Genomic DNA, 13,412 nt, shown 5'->3' with positions numbered 1-13,412 from the left:
TTTAGTATTGAAATAGATACGAAATGGAATGTATTGCTGAAAACGGGAATATACAAATGTAATATTCAATACTCTATATTTTGTATATTCTATATTTTATATTTTATTACAGTGGTACCTTGGGTTACATATGCTTCAGGTTACAGACTCTACTAACCCAGAAATAGTACCTCGGGTTAAGAACTTTGCTTCAGGATGAGAACAGAAATTGCGCGGTGGCAGCGCGACGGCAGCAGGTGGCCCCATTAGCTAAAGTGGTGCTTCAGGTTAAGAACAGTTTCAGGTTAAGAACGGACCTCCGGAACGAATTAAGTACGTAACCAGAGGTACCACTGTATATAGTAACTAAATAAACACTCAATAAAAAATTTAAAAAGAATATGAGAGGCTTGCTAATTTCTGCAAGAGAAGCCTGCACTCTCATGGGATACAGATTCTCCAAATCTGAAAGCCGGACTTTAATGAAGAAACCTCACCCCGGAATTCAGCATCCAGCTTTGGAATAAAAAATTGAAATTTGCTTGTAGTGATGGACAGAATTAATGAATGGGGTTCATATAAAGTTATTAGATTCTGTTTCAAGGCAGCTGTCAAATACGGATTATAGTTCCCTGCCTGCTGTCAAATAGTATCAAACCTTCACTGCCCTAAGTCAGGTTTCATCAAAAGCTAGCTGCTATTCCATGCCAGCTATCATATTATAGTCCTACTGGGAACTGAATGCAAATGTCTGATGCCGCATATTGAATATTTGGTTAATGTTAACACTTATTTTCACCATCAGAATTCACAGAAGAGAATTTTCAGAAGTTTGGTCTCAAATTTGTTCTAGCTCCAGCAGAGAACCATGAGAACTATAAGCACAATGTATGGAGAGGGATTGTTGCCTAGGAAGAGTCCTGGGGGCCACAGAGAGAAACCTGGATGGCCATAATTGGCCCTCTAGTCTCAGTTTTCCTACCCTAGCTATAGCCTATGCAGGGACACTGGTGGCAGGTGGAGCTTTGGTCTAAACCACTGAGCCTCTTGGGCTTGCTGATCGGAAGGTAAGCGGTTTGAATCCCTGCGACAGGGTGAGCTCCCGTTGTTCTATCCCAGCTCCTGCCAACCTAGCAGTTCGAAAGCACACCAGTGCAAGTAGATAAATAGGTACCACTGTGGCGAGAAAGTAAACGGTGTTTCTGTGCACTCTGGCACTCGTCACAGTGTTCTGTTGTGCCAGATGTGGTTTAGTCATGCTGGCCACATGTCCCGGAAAAGCTGTCTGTGGACAAACGCTGGCTTCCTCAGCCTGAAAGCAGAGATGAGCGTTGCACCCCATAGTCGAATTTGACTGGACTTAACCATCTAGGGGTCCTTTACCTTATTTATTTATTTATTTATTTTACCTTTATAGGCTATGCACATCTACTTGCCTCAATTTACAGCCCGCTAAATTTTCCCCTGGAAAGCAAATCTAGCTGGGTCACAAAACATGAAGAAGGAGAGCTATCAAACTGCACGGTATCGTGGTCAATTAATCAGAATTCCCTGTTATAGCTAGCTGAATACATATTATGGCTACATAAACTTGAGAGAAAAGTGGCAAAATTTATGGTAAGTCTCCTTTTATTAACTGTGCAAAGAACAAATTCCGTGTGACTTTGCAGAAATGATTTGCCTTGCTATGCATATTTTGGTAAACAGGGTATGTTTCAATTGTCTTTTCGTACTCTTGGGATTTTGTAAATATTGCCAAAAATCTAAAAAAGAAAAGAAAATGGTTGGGGCATGGTGGAATTTTTAATAATATAATAATGAGCTTTGTTGTTTAGTCGTTTAGTCGTGTCCGACTTTTTGTGACCCCATGGACCAGAGCACGCCAGGCACTCCTATCTTCCACTGCCTCCCGCAGTTTGGTCAAACTCATGTTAGTAGCTTCAAGAACACTGTCCAACCATCTCGTCCTCTGTCGTCCCCTTCTCCTTGTGCCCTCCATCTTTCCCAACATCAGGGTCTTTTCCAGGGAGTCTTCTCTTCTCATGAGGTGGCCAAAGTACAGGAGCCTCAGCTTCACAATCTGTCCTTCCAGTGAGCACTCAGGGCTGATTTCCTTAAGAATGGATGCGTTTGATCTTCTTGCAGTCCGTAGCACTCTCAAGAGTCTCCTCCAGCACCATAATTCAAAAGCATCAATTCTTCGGCAATCAGCCTTCCTTATGGTCCAGCTCTCACTTCCACACATCACTACTGGGAAAACCATAGTATGACCATAATGAGCTATTATTGCTCTATCTTTGGCCTCTTCCCAGTCCTGAGTAGAGCCAATGGTACCATGCTGCAGCAGAAGTCAACAATATATGGCTTCTTATCACCAGCCTGACAATTCTTCTGATTGGGTCTGTACAGCTAGGGTGGCACCAAGCCACAAGTACATGGCTGATGAGCTGGGTTTGGATGAGTTAATGACTAGTTCAGGCCAGTCCTAGAGAAACAGACTAAAATTGCTCAAAGCCCAAATGGGCTCTTCTCCATCTCTAAGAGTTTTTTCACAAGAACTCTTAAGGGACCGTGTTCTCCAATTCTCCAAGAACCGAGAGAGCATCTTAATCTAGATATTTTAAAGTAGCTTCTAATGCTTTTTGTGCTTTAAATATTGCACTTCCTAATAATTATTTCAGTGGAAAAAAGCAAGGTCAAGAAAAGAAAAGAAAACCTATGTTGATCTTGGCTAAGTAAACAAGTAATCTCCCAAATAAATTCAATATGGCCATAATGGAGTACAAGGAATTGATTGTTCTCATTATGACAGCAGTCCTGCCAATAACAAGATTGCCTTGTTTTGAATAAAATGTGCTGTTTTCAGGGATGCTCATTCCAGTAAAAAGGGGGTTTTAGTGAAAAAAAATTAATGGTGGCAGGAAACTAGTCTCTGTTTCCCCAGCTTATAGATTGATTTTCCTACAAATCACTCCCACAATTCGTCAGGGATACAGGAGGTGCAATTAGAAATCAGCCGACGAGCTCACAACTTCGCATGAGGGTGAAGTCTAAGGGCAACAGTGTCATTCAGCAACATGCCATATACTTTTAAGTAGTTTTCGTCTCCTCCTTTCCAGTGCAATTCACAACTTTATAGCGTTGGGAACCGTACCTGTGTTTCTCTACGTTGCAGATCCTATGAACGAATTGCTCTCGTTTATTCCCATTTTTTATTCCCATTGCATTCAGATTCATACATCTGAAAGCATTTGGGGATTATTAAGCATGATATAAATATTCTAAATTAATAATGTTTGCTTTTGTACTTCTGCTTTCAGTTTGGAATGCTTAAGGAATTTGATCTGTGTGAATTCCGGGATGAAATCATCAGATCTCAGATACGGAGAGAATAATAGGTTAGTAAGGACTCAGTTACCCATAATGCCCTAAAATTTCACACTTCCCAAATGCCCTAAAATTCTACAAAGATTCAGGGGGACATAAGGAGATTTGGCATAAAAAGGGAGAAATAAAGTAGAGACAGTACTGGGCTGGGCAACACCCTGATAGAAATACAAATTGCCCCCCTCCCTTGTCAGTAGATGGATCATTTGATGGGTAAAGAGATCATTTGATGGGTAAACCTTCCTAGAATAAAGGTTCCCTTTACCCTTTCTGGGATGCGGGTAGTGCTGTGGGTTAAACCACAGAGCCTAGGACTTGCCGATCAGAAGGTCGGCGGTTCGAATCCCCGCTACAGAGTGAGCTCCTGTTGCTCGGTCCCTGCTCCTGCCAACCTAGCAGTTTGAAAGCACGTCAAAGTGCAATTAGATAAATAGGTACCGCTCTGGCGGGAAGGTAAACGGCGTTTCCGTGCGCTGCTCTGGTTCGCCAGAAGTGGCTTAGTCATGTTGGCCACATGACCCGGAAGCTGTACGCCGGCATCCTCGGCCAATAAAGCAAGATGAGCACCGCAACCCCAGAGTCGGTCACGACTGGACCTAATGGTCAGGGATCCCTTTACCTTTATCCTTTCTGGAAGCTGGCCTTCAATGGATGCCTCCCCATCTTTCAGAGCTGAGTACTAGGGCAAAGAAAGGCTGCAGCAATTCCATTTGTTTTCCCAAAGTGGGGCTTCTAGGCCCCACTCAAAAGAGGCTGGAAGGAATCCTTTAATCTGAAAGCAATGCAACAAATGACTATGAAGACAGGACTTACTTCTGGGTGAGCCTCATTGTAGAGCTTGCAAATCAGTTTCACCATGACACAAAGAGCCCCAGGACACACAATTGCCCCGTCCTCACCATCTAACCTGAAGAGAAAAGACATGGAAAGAGTTAAGGTAACATTAGAGGCATGGACAGATAGACATCAGTGTGTAATAAAAGACAACAGTTTAGAACATAAGGATATCCTTGCTGGGTCAAATAGGAATCCACCTACTCCAGCATTTTTCTATAGCCAGTCTTAAAGTTCACAAGCAGAGCAGGAACATGACCATAATACACTGCTTCATATTCCCTGGTACTAAGACAAATGTAAGATCTATTTAGCTACTATAGTTTTCAGTTTGCTGGACAGCTCAGTAGTTGATACTGCAATCAGAGATACACAATGATCCTACCTATGCTTACCAAACATGCATGGAACTGAGCTGCAGGTCAATTCCAAATTTGCACTTAATCCGAATTTTGCAGTGCAGTTCTCCAACAAACCAACATTTAGAAAAATGCATATAATAGATTAAAATGTGCATAAAAATGAATACACCAGTGAAAACAACATGCAAACATGTGTTATATCAGCAGAAACTGCTTGAGAAAATTGCCTACAAAAATGTGCTTATTGGGAGAATGTTGCACAAAAATATTGAAGAATTTCCATGAGGATTGTTTTTTAAAGAAAGTTTACAAAATGCTGTAGAAATGTGAAGAACCCAATTTAAGTTGGCAGGAAAATGAGAAACTGGGAGGACCTCAGTTGACAGATCCTTCCACAATATAAACGGTGGAATCAGTCCGCTTCCATTCTGTGAAAATGTGTTCACCCATAAATTCATTTTGCTCCATTTCCACATTAATCTGCAATGTTTTGATCCACACACATGCATACCACATTTAAATAAGTATCTAAATATGTATTTATAAACGTGTTTTTCTCTCAAAATATGTGTTTTTATATTCCCTCAAAATATGAGCAGAGAAGTAGACAATTTGGAAACTACAATGGACAATGAACACATTAATCCACGAGATGTGGATCAGGTCCATTCACATCCAAAATAACACAGATCAAATTCCTCAAGCATCTGTAATCCACAATCACATCTCTTAGGATCAAATATAACCGGGACAAAACATACTGGACATACACAAACTAATTGCAGAAGTTGGTAGATTTGTAGCTTAAATGGCAAGTGCCCAACCCCCTACAGGCGGCCATAAAATGCACTAGGTGGCAGAACAAAAATCAAAAACATCTTACAGGTTCACAATTAAAAACACACACACAAACCAACCACCTGAGACAGAAGGAAAGGCAGGGGAAGGCTGAACTAGCATTGGGAGAGAAGCAAAAAGTAAAAGCTGTGCAGGAACAGGAAATAAATCAAATAGGAAATTAAGAAGAAAATGCACGAGAGAAAGGTAGTAATGACAGTATAAATTCTTATAGTGGGATAAACAGATGAGTAGACAACTGTTTGTTAAAAGTTGTTTGAACCTACTGCAAAATAGTAGAGGAAACCAGGGAAGGAAAACATATAAAGCATGAAGAAAGCAGAACTGAAAACAGAGATAAGATGCTGAGAAACAGGAAGACGAATGAATAAAATGTTGCAGTTGTCAATGTAGGACAGAACGTAGGTCTGAATAAGAGATTTAACAGAGCCAGCAGATTTAAAGGGACATATTTTTTTTCTAATGTTACAGAAAGAGAATTGACGGAAGAGCAGAAATATGAGTCAAAACAAAGATCTCTTAACTTGTTGAGAGGCAAAAGTAAAGCTTTAAGATGAAACATAATAAACTCTGTCCTCTGCATATTGAACTGGATATAATAATCTACAAACCATACAGAAATAGCTTTAAGATAATTGGTAATTTTAATGAGAATGGAAGGCTGGAGCAGGATGCCATCGGTGATGTTGCAAGGCCAAAGAAATCAGTTTACCAAAAGAAAGTGTGATGATACAGGTAGCAAGAGGTGAGCCCTGGGGGGGTATCTCCCAAAATAAGAGACTTAGAGGGGAAGAAGGCATTAGCCATAGGCGATGGAAGTTGTCGTACGGCAATATGTGGAGGGCCAGAGGTTCCCCACATACATGCAAAGTGAATTAACAACAATACATATGAGGGAGACACACACACGCCAAAATATTATATTATATACAAAACACTGAATGTGTTGGTAATACAAAATTCCTCCATGAAGCTAAATCTCAGCTGAGAATGTTGTAGAGACGTTGAGGAAATCTCTGGGTTATATCTCATTTTATAACTTCATGAAAACCAACTCAGAAATGAGGAATTTTTCATATTAGGCAGCTGAACAGAATCCTCTGGACTCCCATGTATATCTTCCGAAATTCTGTGGATTGATATAACTCATCCACAGCAACTTAACCAGGAGAACTTCCCAAATGGGGTTCATTGTTCCCTAGAAGCAGGGCCGGATTTAGGTTTGATGAGGCCCTATGCTACTTTATAGTTCCAGCTGCCCTTTGTCAACAACAAATTGTCGCTGTTTTTTGTGTTGAATATATGTTATATGGTAATTTATGGACCTAACAGGTATCTAAAGCCATTTGCACATGCATAATGTAGGCACCCTATATAGAGAAATGAGCAAACCAGTGATATTTTAGGGAGCAGGCTAGCAGGCGGGGCCCATTACTAACATCATAGAAGCCTACACAACACAAAACACTGTTGCTGTATATAGGTTTTATTTTACTTTTTTTATCTTATATTTTAGAAATGTACATCAAGGTGTTTTTTCCTTTAATTTTTTGGGGTGTCCCCAAGAGAGTGGGATCCTAAGCTATAGCTTGTTTAGCTTATACATAAATCCGGCACTGCCTAGAAGCTTTGACACTGGCTAATTGGGGGATTAAAAAAAAAGGGACGTGGGTGGCACTGTGGTCTAAACCACTGAGCCTAGGGCTTGCCGATCAGAAGGTTGGCGGCTCGAATCCCCGCGACGGGGTGAGCTCCCGTTGCTCGGTCCCTGCTCCTGCCAACCTAGCAGTTCGAAAGCACATCAAAGTGCAAGTAGATAAATAGGTACCACTCTGGCGGGAAGGTAAACGGCGTTTCCGTGCGTTGCTCTGGTTCACCAGAAGCGGCTTAGTCATGCTGGCCACATGACTTGGAAGCTGTACGCCGGTTTCCCTTAGCCAGTAAAGCGAGATGAGCTCCACAACCCCAGAGTTGTCCACGACTGGACCTAACGGTCAGGGGCCCCTTTACCTTTTAATTGGGGGACAAGTCTTTCATGGTTAATATGACCGTGTGTTGACATGATGGAGGGCAAGCTCAGTTCAGGAAACAGGTGTCCTGTCTCTATAAGGAAGCCACCAACCACCAGCACAGCCCGCTGTTCATGAAAAACTGGAGCTTTGTTTACCACTTTGAAAAGCGTTTAATGAAGTGCTTCCCTTTTCCAGAGCCCTAAACACACATACACACTCCACACAGCACAAGGGGAGAGGCGCTTCAGCACATTCTTAGAGTACATATTTTGCATTCAGAAATGGTGATGTAGAAATTGAAAGATTTACTCGACCTGAAGAGAAACCAGTGTGTAAAAAAGCAGATGGTATAATGTTGCATATGTGGTGGAGTTGTGTGAAAATGAGAGAATTCTGGGATACAATATACAACAATCTTTTTTAAAAAATCTGTAAATGTTCATTTAAAAACGCACACCAAAAGCCTACCTATTAAGCATTATGGCCACTGAAATACCAAAAAAAAAAAAAAAGCAGAAGAATTTTCATGTATGCGACAACAGTGGCTAGAATTTTAATAGCAAAAAATTGGAAAGGAAAAGTGATACCAACCAAATTAGACTGGCAGGTGAAGATAGAGTATATAGAATTAGCCAAAATGATTGGAAGACTAAGAGACAACTTAAAACAGAGACTAGATAAAGAATGAAATGTCTTTAGAGAGTTTTTACAGCACTGTAAAAAACGAAATGCTTTGACAGGTCTGGACTGAATCTTGCAAGACAATAGAGGAATAAATAAAAAAGTAATTCTAAACATCTAGAAAAATTAAAATAAAAAGGGTGAAGAGAAAATGAAGTTCAAGATAACACAAGGGGATGAATGGAAGTCAAGAGAACATGATTTTTTGGGTGTTTTTTTCTTTGTTATGACTGTATTGTTTTGTTTGTTGTGTTTTGTTTTTGTTTGTTTTGTTTTTGTAAAATGTATTGTATGTATAGTTCTAATAAAGTTTAATAAAGCAGAAATGCAAAGTAGATCTTTATTTTTCTGTTGCAACACAGTTTCCCACCCCCTTTGCAAAGAGGTGAGGACGCAGAATAAGGATGCACAAGAATGTTTACAATAGTTTAGAGATTGCCCATCCCCTTAGCCAAAGACACCCCCCCCAAAAAAAGAAAGCATCATACATAGTTCACAGAAAGAGGCGGTCTACAACAGAAATTTGAGGGCGTGGTTTGTCTGCTGTCTGACAAGATACCTGATATTTACTGATTGCATTACCTGGTAAGTCTGGCCATTCTTTTGAAATGGTAAAGACTTTAGTTCTGAATCCAGGTGTATTCATACACAAAATATGCCCTTAAGACAGGATTTGAAGTGGGGGGTACATTGGGAAAGGCTTTCCCAAGAAATTTCCTTCTGCAGAGGAAATATTTGAGGTAATTAAGAGTCAAGATGGCTCCAGGATTGCTCTCCTATACTTTTTCAGACATGTGATTTATATACTCATACTTATGTGTGTAGATGGCAAAACTGACTGGAAAACCAACAGGACAAAAACTTATAAAAGAATGGGGGGGGGGGGAATTGTAAGTTATTTAGGAGACCATTGTAAGCAAATGGAAACAAAGGAAGGATTTTGATTTCACTTCTAGTGTAAAAATTACAATGGATAATATGGTTTGATATAAAAATTGGAGTATGGATGAATATGCAGTAGTAGATGTTTAAAATGAGACCCCATGGAGGAGATTGGGAGGGGGGGTGAGTCTTGAAATACAGAGAGTATCTTTATAAAAATATACAGTCAAACCTCGGTTCTCGAATGGCTCCATTTTTGAACATTTCGACTCCCAAATGCCAAAAAAACAGAAGAAAATGCTCTGGTTTTCAAATGTTTTTCGGAACCTGAAAGTCCGATGCGGCTTCCATTTGAGTGCAAGAAGCTCTTGCAACCAATCAGAAGCCACGCCTCGGTTGTCAAACATTTCAGAAGTCGAACGGTCTTCCGGAACTGATTATGTTCGACAACCAGGGTTTGACTGTACTTTTTTATTCTCTGTTCATTTGTATTTTGTATTTGTTAAACCAGTAAAAACAACTCTCTCCCCCCCCTCTCTCTCTCACACACACGTGTGTGTTTACCTTGTGGACTTCTGAACATTTATTTTATATTTTATATTATTTTATATTTTATATTTTACAGTGGTACCTCGGGTTAAGAACTTAATTCGTTCTGGAGGTCTGTTCTTAACCTGAAACTGTTCTTAACCTAAAGCACCACTTTAGCTAATGGGGCCTCCCGCTGCTGCCGCGCCACCGGAGCACGATTTCTGTTCTCATCCTGAAGCAAAGTTCTTAACCCAAGGTAATATTTCTGGGTTAGCAGAGTCTGTAACCTAAAGCGTATGTAACCTGAAGTGTATGTAACCTGAGGTACCACTGTATATTTTATATTTTATATTATTTTATATTTTATATTTTATATTTTATATTTTATATTTTATATTTTATATTTTATATTTTATACCTTAGAATTCTTATACGTAACAAAAACACCCCTGCCTAGATCTTGAAACAGCTCCACTGCTGTCCAGTCAAAGCAAAATGCGACACATTGCCAAGCTACATCAACCTTTCTTCACGATGTTCAGGCAGGTTCAAGAAATGGCGGCCGAGAAACCAAGCTCTCAACTCTCCTAAACAGTCCTGTGGCTGACACAGGACAAGGAGAGGAAAGAGCGTTAATTCCTGCCCCTTCTACAAATGCTTGGGAGTTTGCACTAGTCAATTAACAAATCATTTTTTAAAAGCAAGCAGTCCCCAATTTTTGGAAACACATGAATGGTGGCAAAATGCCAACCAACATGGGCATCCATTTCAAAGATACTTCATGACAAATGATGACAGGACTGTGCTTCACAAAGGTCGAGCCCTAGATACTGAATCCTAGTAACTAAACTGTTCGTAAACGCTTTTTCACTGTGTGAACATCAGTCTACAAAGCAGCTACTAAAGGAGTAGTACGGAACACACATACTGCCCTCCAGTGCCACAGGAATCTTACTTCACTCTCAGCCAGCTGCTTCCTTGCAGATTGCCCTGCAACAAAAATTAAGATTGCCATTTCTAAATATAATTAAAGTTAATTGCTGTTTGCTTGAACTTGGCAGGTCAAAACTGGCATTTTCATAACTGTCACCAGTGTCACCCAATTGACCACACCAGAGATAAATACAAGCCTCACATTTTTAATGTGTAAACCTGGGGAAAAAAGCATGTGCTACTATGCTAGAAGGGATGCGGGTGGCGCTGTGGGTTAAACTGCAGAGGCTAGGACTTGCCAATCAGAAGGTCGGCGATTCAAATCCCCGTGATGGGGTGAGCTCCCGTTGCTCAGTCCCTGCTCCTGCCAACCTAGCAGTTTGAAAGCACATCAAAGTGCAAGTAGATAAATAGGTACCGCTCCAGCAGGAAGGTAAATGGCATTTCCGTGCGCTGCTCTGGTTTCGCCAGAAGCGGCTTAGTCATGCTGGCAGACAAACGCCGGCTCCCTCAGCCAATAAAGCGAGATGAGCACCTAATGGTCAGGGGTCCCTTTACCTCTGACTATGTTAGAACTTATTCCCAAATTCACATCGCTCAGGAGGTTGGTTGGGAGGAATGATATCACTGAAAACCAGGGCTTTTTCTTTCTTCAGCCGGAACTCACAGGAACTTGGTTCCGGCACCTCTTGGGGGGTGTTCCATTGCCATCGTAAGAGAACAAGGGAAACATTTGTGGTGAGTTCCAGCACCTCTTTTTTCTAGAAAAACACCACTGCCACAAACATGCCCAAATTTTGTGTTCTGGTTCAGATTCCGCCTGGCTTGCAGCCCCACTGGGCTCCAGCACAGTCTGCAGCAGAAAAAGAACATCACTTGTACCCATAAATGCCAACTCTTTCCCGACAGCCTCATTCCTCATATGCTTTTCATAAAACAAACACTTTGTTCGCTGTAGAGGTCTGCCCTAGCAGAAAATGATGGCACATCCACGGGCACAAAGCCCTCTTACAGACCTTTCCCCATCGAAAGAATCCTGAGTGTGGGTTATAAGGTTATTCTCATTTTTACTTTTATATTATATTTTATATTTATTTATGGCCTGCCTTTTTCACTGACAAGGATTCAAGATGGCTGGCTTACAGGTAAAATAGCAACAGATAAGAACATCAGTTTTGATCGCAGCAAAATGGAAGAGTAATGAAATCCCCTCTATACAAGACTGGATCCAAAAGCTGACAGAATATGCTGAATTAGATGGTTTATCAGAAAAAATAAAGAATAAATCAAAACAGGAATTTGTTTCAAAATGGGAGGTTTTCAAAGAATATCTGAAAAATAAATATAGTAGTTTAAATTCTGTTGCAGCATTCAAGGAACTTCAGTAATAGTTGCAAGGTAGATATAAGAAATTAGATTTATTAAGAAAAAGTTTATTTATGATAAAAGTGTGTATTGGCAATAATATGAATTTGAAATATGGAATAGATGGGAGGTTGGGTCTTTAGTGTTAAGACCAATAGATGTTTTATTGTTTGCTAAGAAAATTACGTGTCTATGGTTATTTTTGTGTGTAATTTGGTACTTTTTTTTTTCTTTTTTAAATAAAGTTAAAAACTTTATTTTTAAAAAAATAAATCAGGTGGGTGGGGAGTATTTCTCTCATGGAAGACCTGTAAATGTTGCGTAACATACAAAAGTCCACCCTACTGGGTCCACTGTGTGGTTGACACGACAAATCAGGTGAGGCAGATCATGTGGTTATTTCTCACTGGATTGTTGCCATTCTTCCCAGAATTGCAACATGTGTGTATGAAAGACCCACATGACTTTCCATGTGGTTGTTTCACACACACAAACGCCCAACTAGCATGGGATGCAGTTCCCATGGCAACGCACAAAATTATGAACAGGACCAAATTCTGGCCACCCCCAGTTCTGTGGTAAAGCTACAAATTTCAGGTGTGAGAAACTTTTCTGGATGTGCCCATACTAAAGCAATAGGTTAAAAATAACTGATAAATCAATTAAATAGGAGCCAATGAAGATACAGTTTTCATTGGCAAGGCTGCAAGTTGAGGTCCCATAAAATTGATGATGCTAGAATTTCTTGTTTAGTTCACAACTTCCTGGTGCAGCAACAGACTCTTCAAATGCCCCTGTTTCCCAGGGATATCCCTGATTTAGAGATTTAGGTTTCTGATTTGATCCCAGAGTGTCCCTATTTTCATCAGAGAAATGTCAGAGGGTATGGTAGGATGCCCATATTTTCTTGGGAGATATCCAACCTCCTTATGGTCTTAAGTTATTGGCTACTTTTAAAATGAGGCTGTATTTTAAATTGCATTTTAACTTGTATTTTAAATTGTTCCCCCCCCCCATTACGTTTTTACTGTGATTTTATTGGTGTTAGCCGCCCTGAGCCTGGGAAGGGCGGGGTATAAATAAAATTTATTATTATTATTATTATTATTATTATTATTATTACTATTCTCCCATTTTGGACATGTAGAGGTTGTCGCACAGGGCTGTTCCAGGGGTCATTGAGTCATTACATAATTTTGCTTATGTAAAATCACACATCACACACGTGGGGGCTGGCCCTTGCCCCCGCGTGAACAAAGAATCCCCGGGCGTGTTGGCGACCTGGTCCGCCAATCAGCGGGCCGGGGAGGCGTGGCCTAGCCTATTTAGGCCAGGCGCGCCCGGGGACCGTCCTCTTTGCTCCTTTCCAGCCGAGCGGTTTTCCCATCCCACCCACCCTTTAGGTTTAGCTAGCTTTGACCTTGCTATGGACTTCGGTTGGTCGCCGCAAGGGGCCTGGTAGGAATTTTTCCCAGTTGGCGCACTTCGAGCCTTTTGGTTTTTTCGCCTACCTCGTAGCAAACGTCACAACTTACGCGGTATTGGCGGTTAGGCATTGGCAGGGGTCAATTGTTATGCGAATGAAGGG

General features: G+C 40.8%; 1 protein-coding gene across 1 annotated transcript in view; it reads right to left on the bottom strand.

The window, feature by feature from the left end:
- WDFY4 (WDFY family member 4) overlaps window positions 1-13,412 on the bottom strand; it is a 207,015-nt gene that overhangs the window by 154,998 nt on the left and 38,605 nt on the right. Inside the window, exon 13 of the mRNA XM_079978572.1 lies at window positions 4,180-4,273. Coding sequence (XP_079834698.1) covers window positions 4,180-4,273 — 94 coding nt within the window. The remainder of the gene's footprint in view (window positions 1-4,179; window positions 4,274-13,412) is intronic.

The sequence above is a fragment of the Podarcis cretensis genome (genome assembly GCF_951804945.1).
Source record: "Podarcis cretensis genome assembly, chromosome: 5".
NCBI classification, from domain to species: domain Eukaryota; kingdom Metazoa; phylum Chordata; class Lepidosauria; order Squamata; family Lacertidae; genus Podarcis; species Podarcis cretensis.
This window is presented reverse-complemented; position numbering and strand designations above follow the sequence as displayed.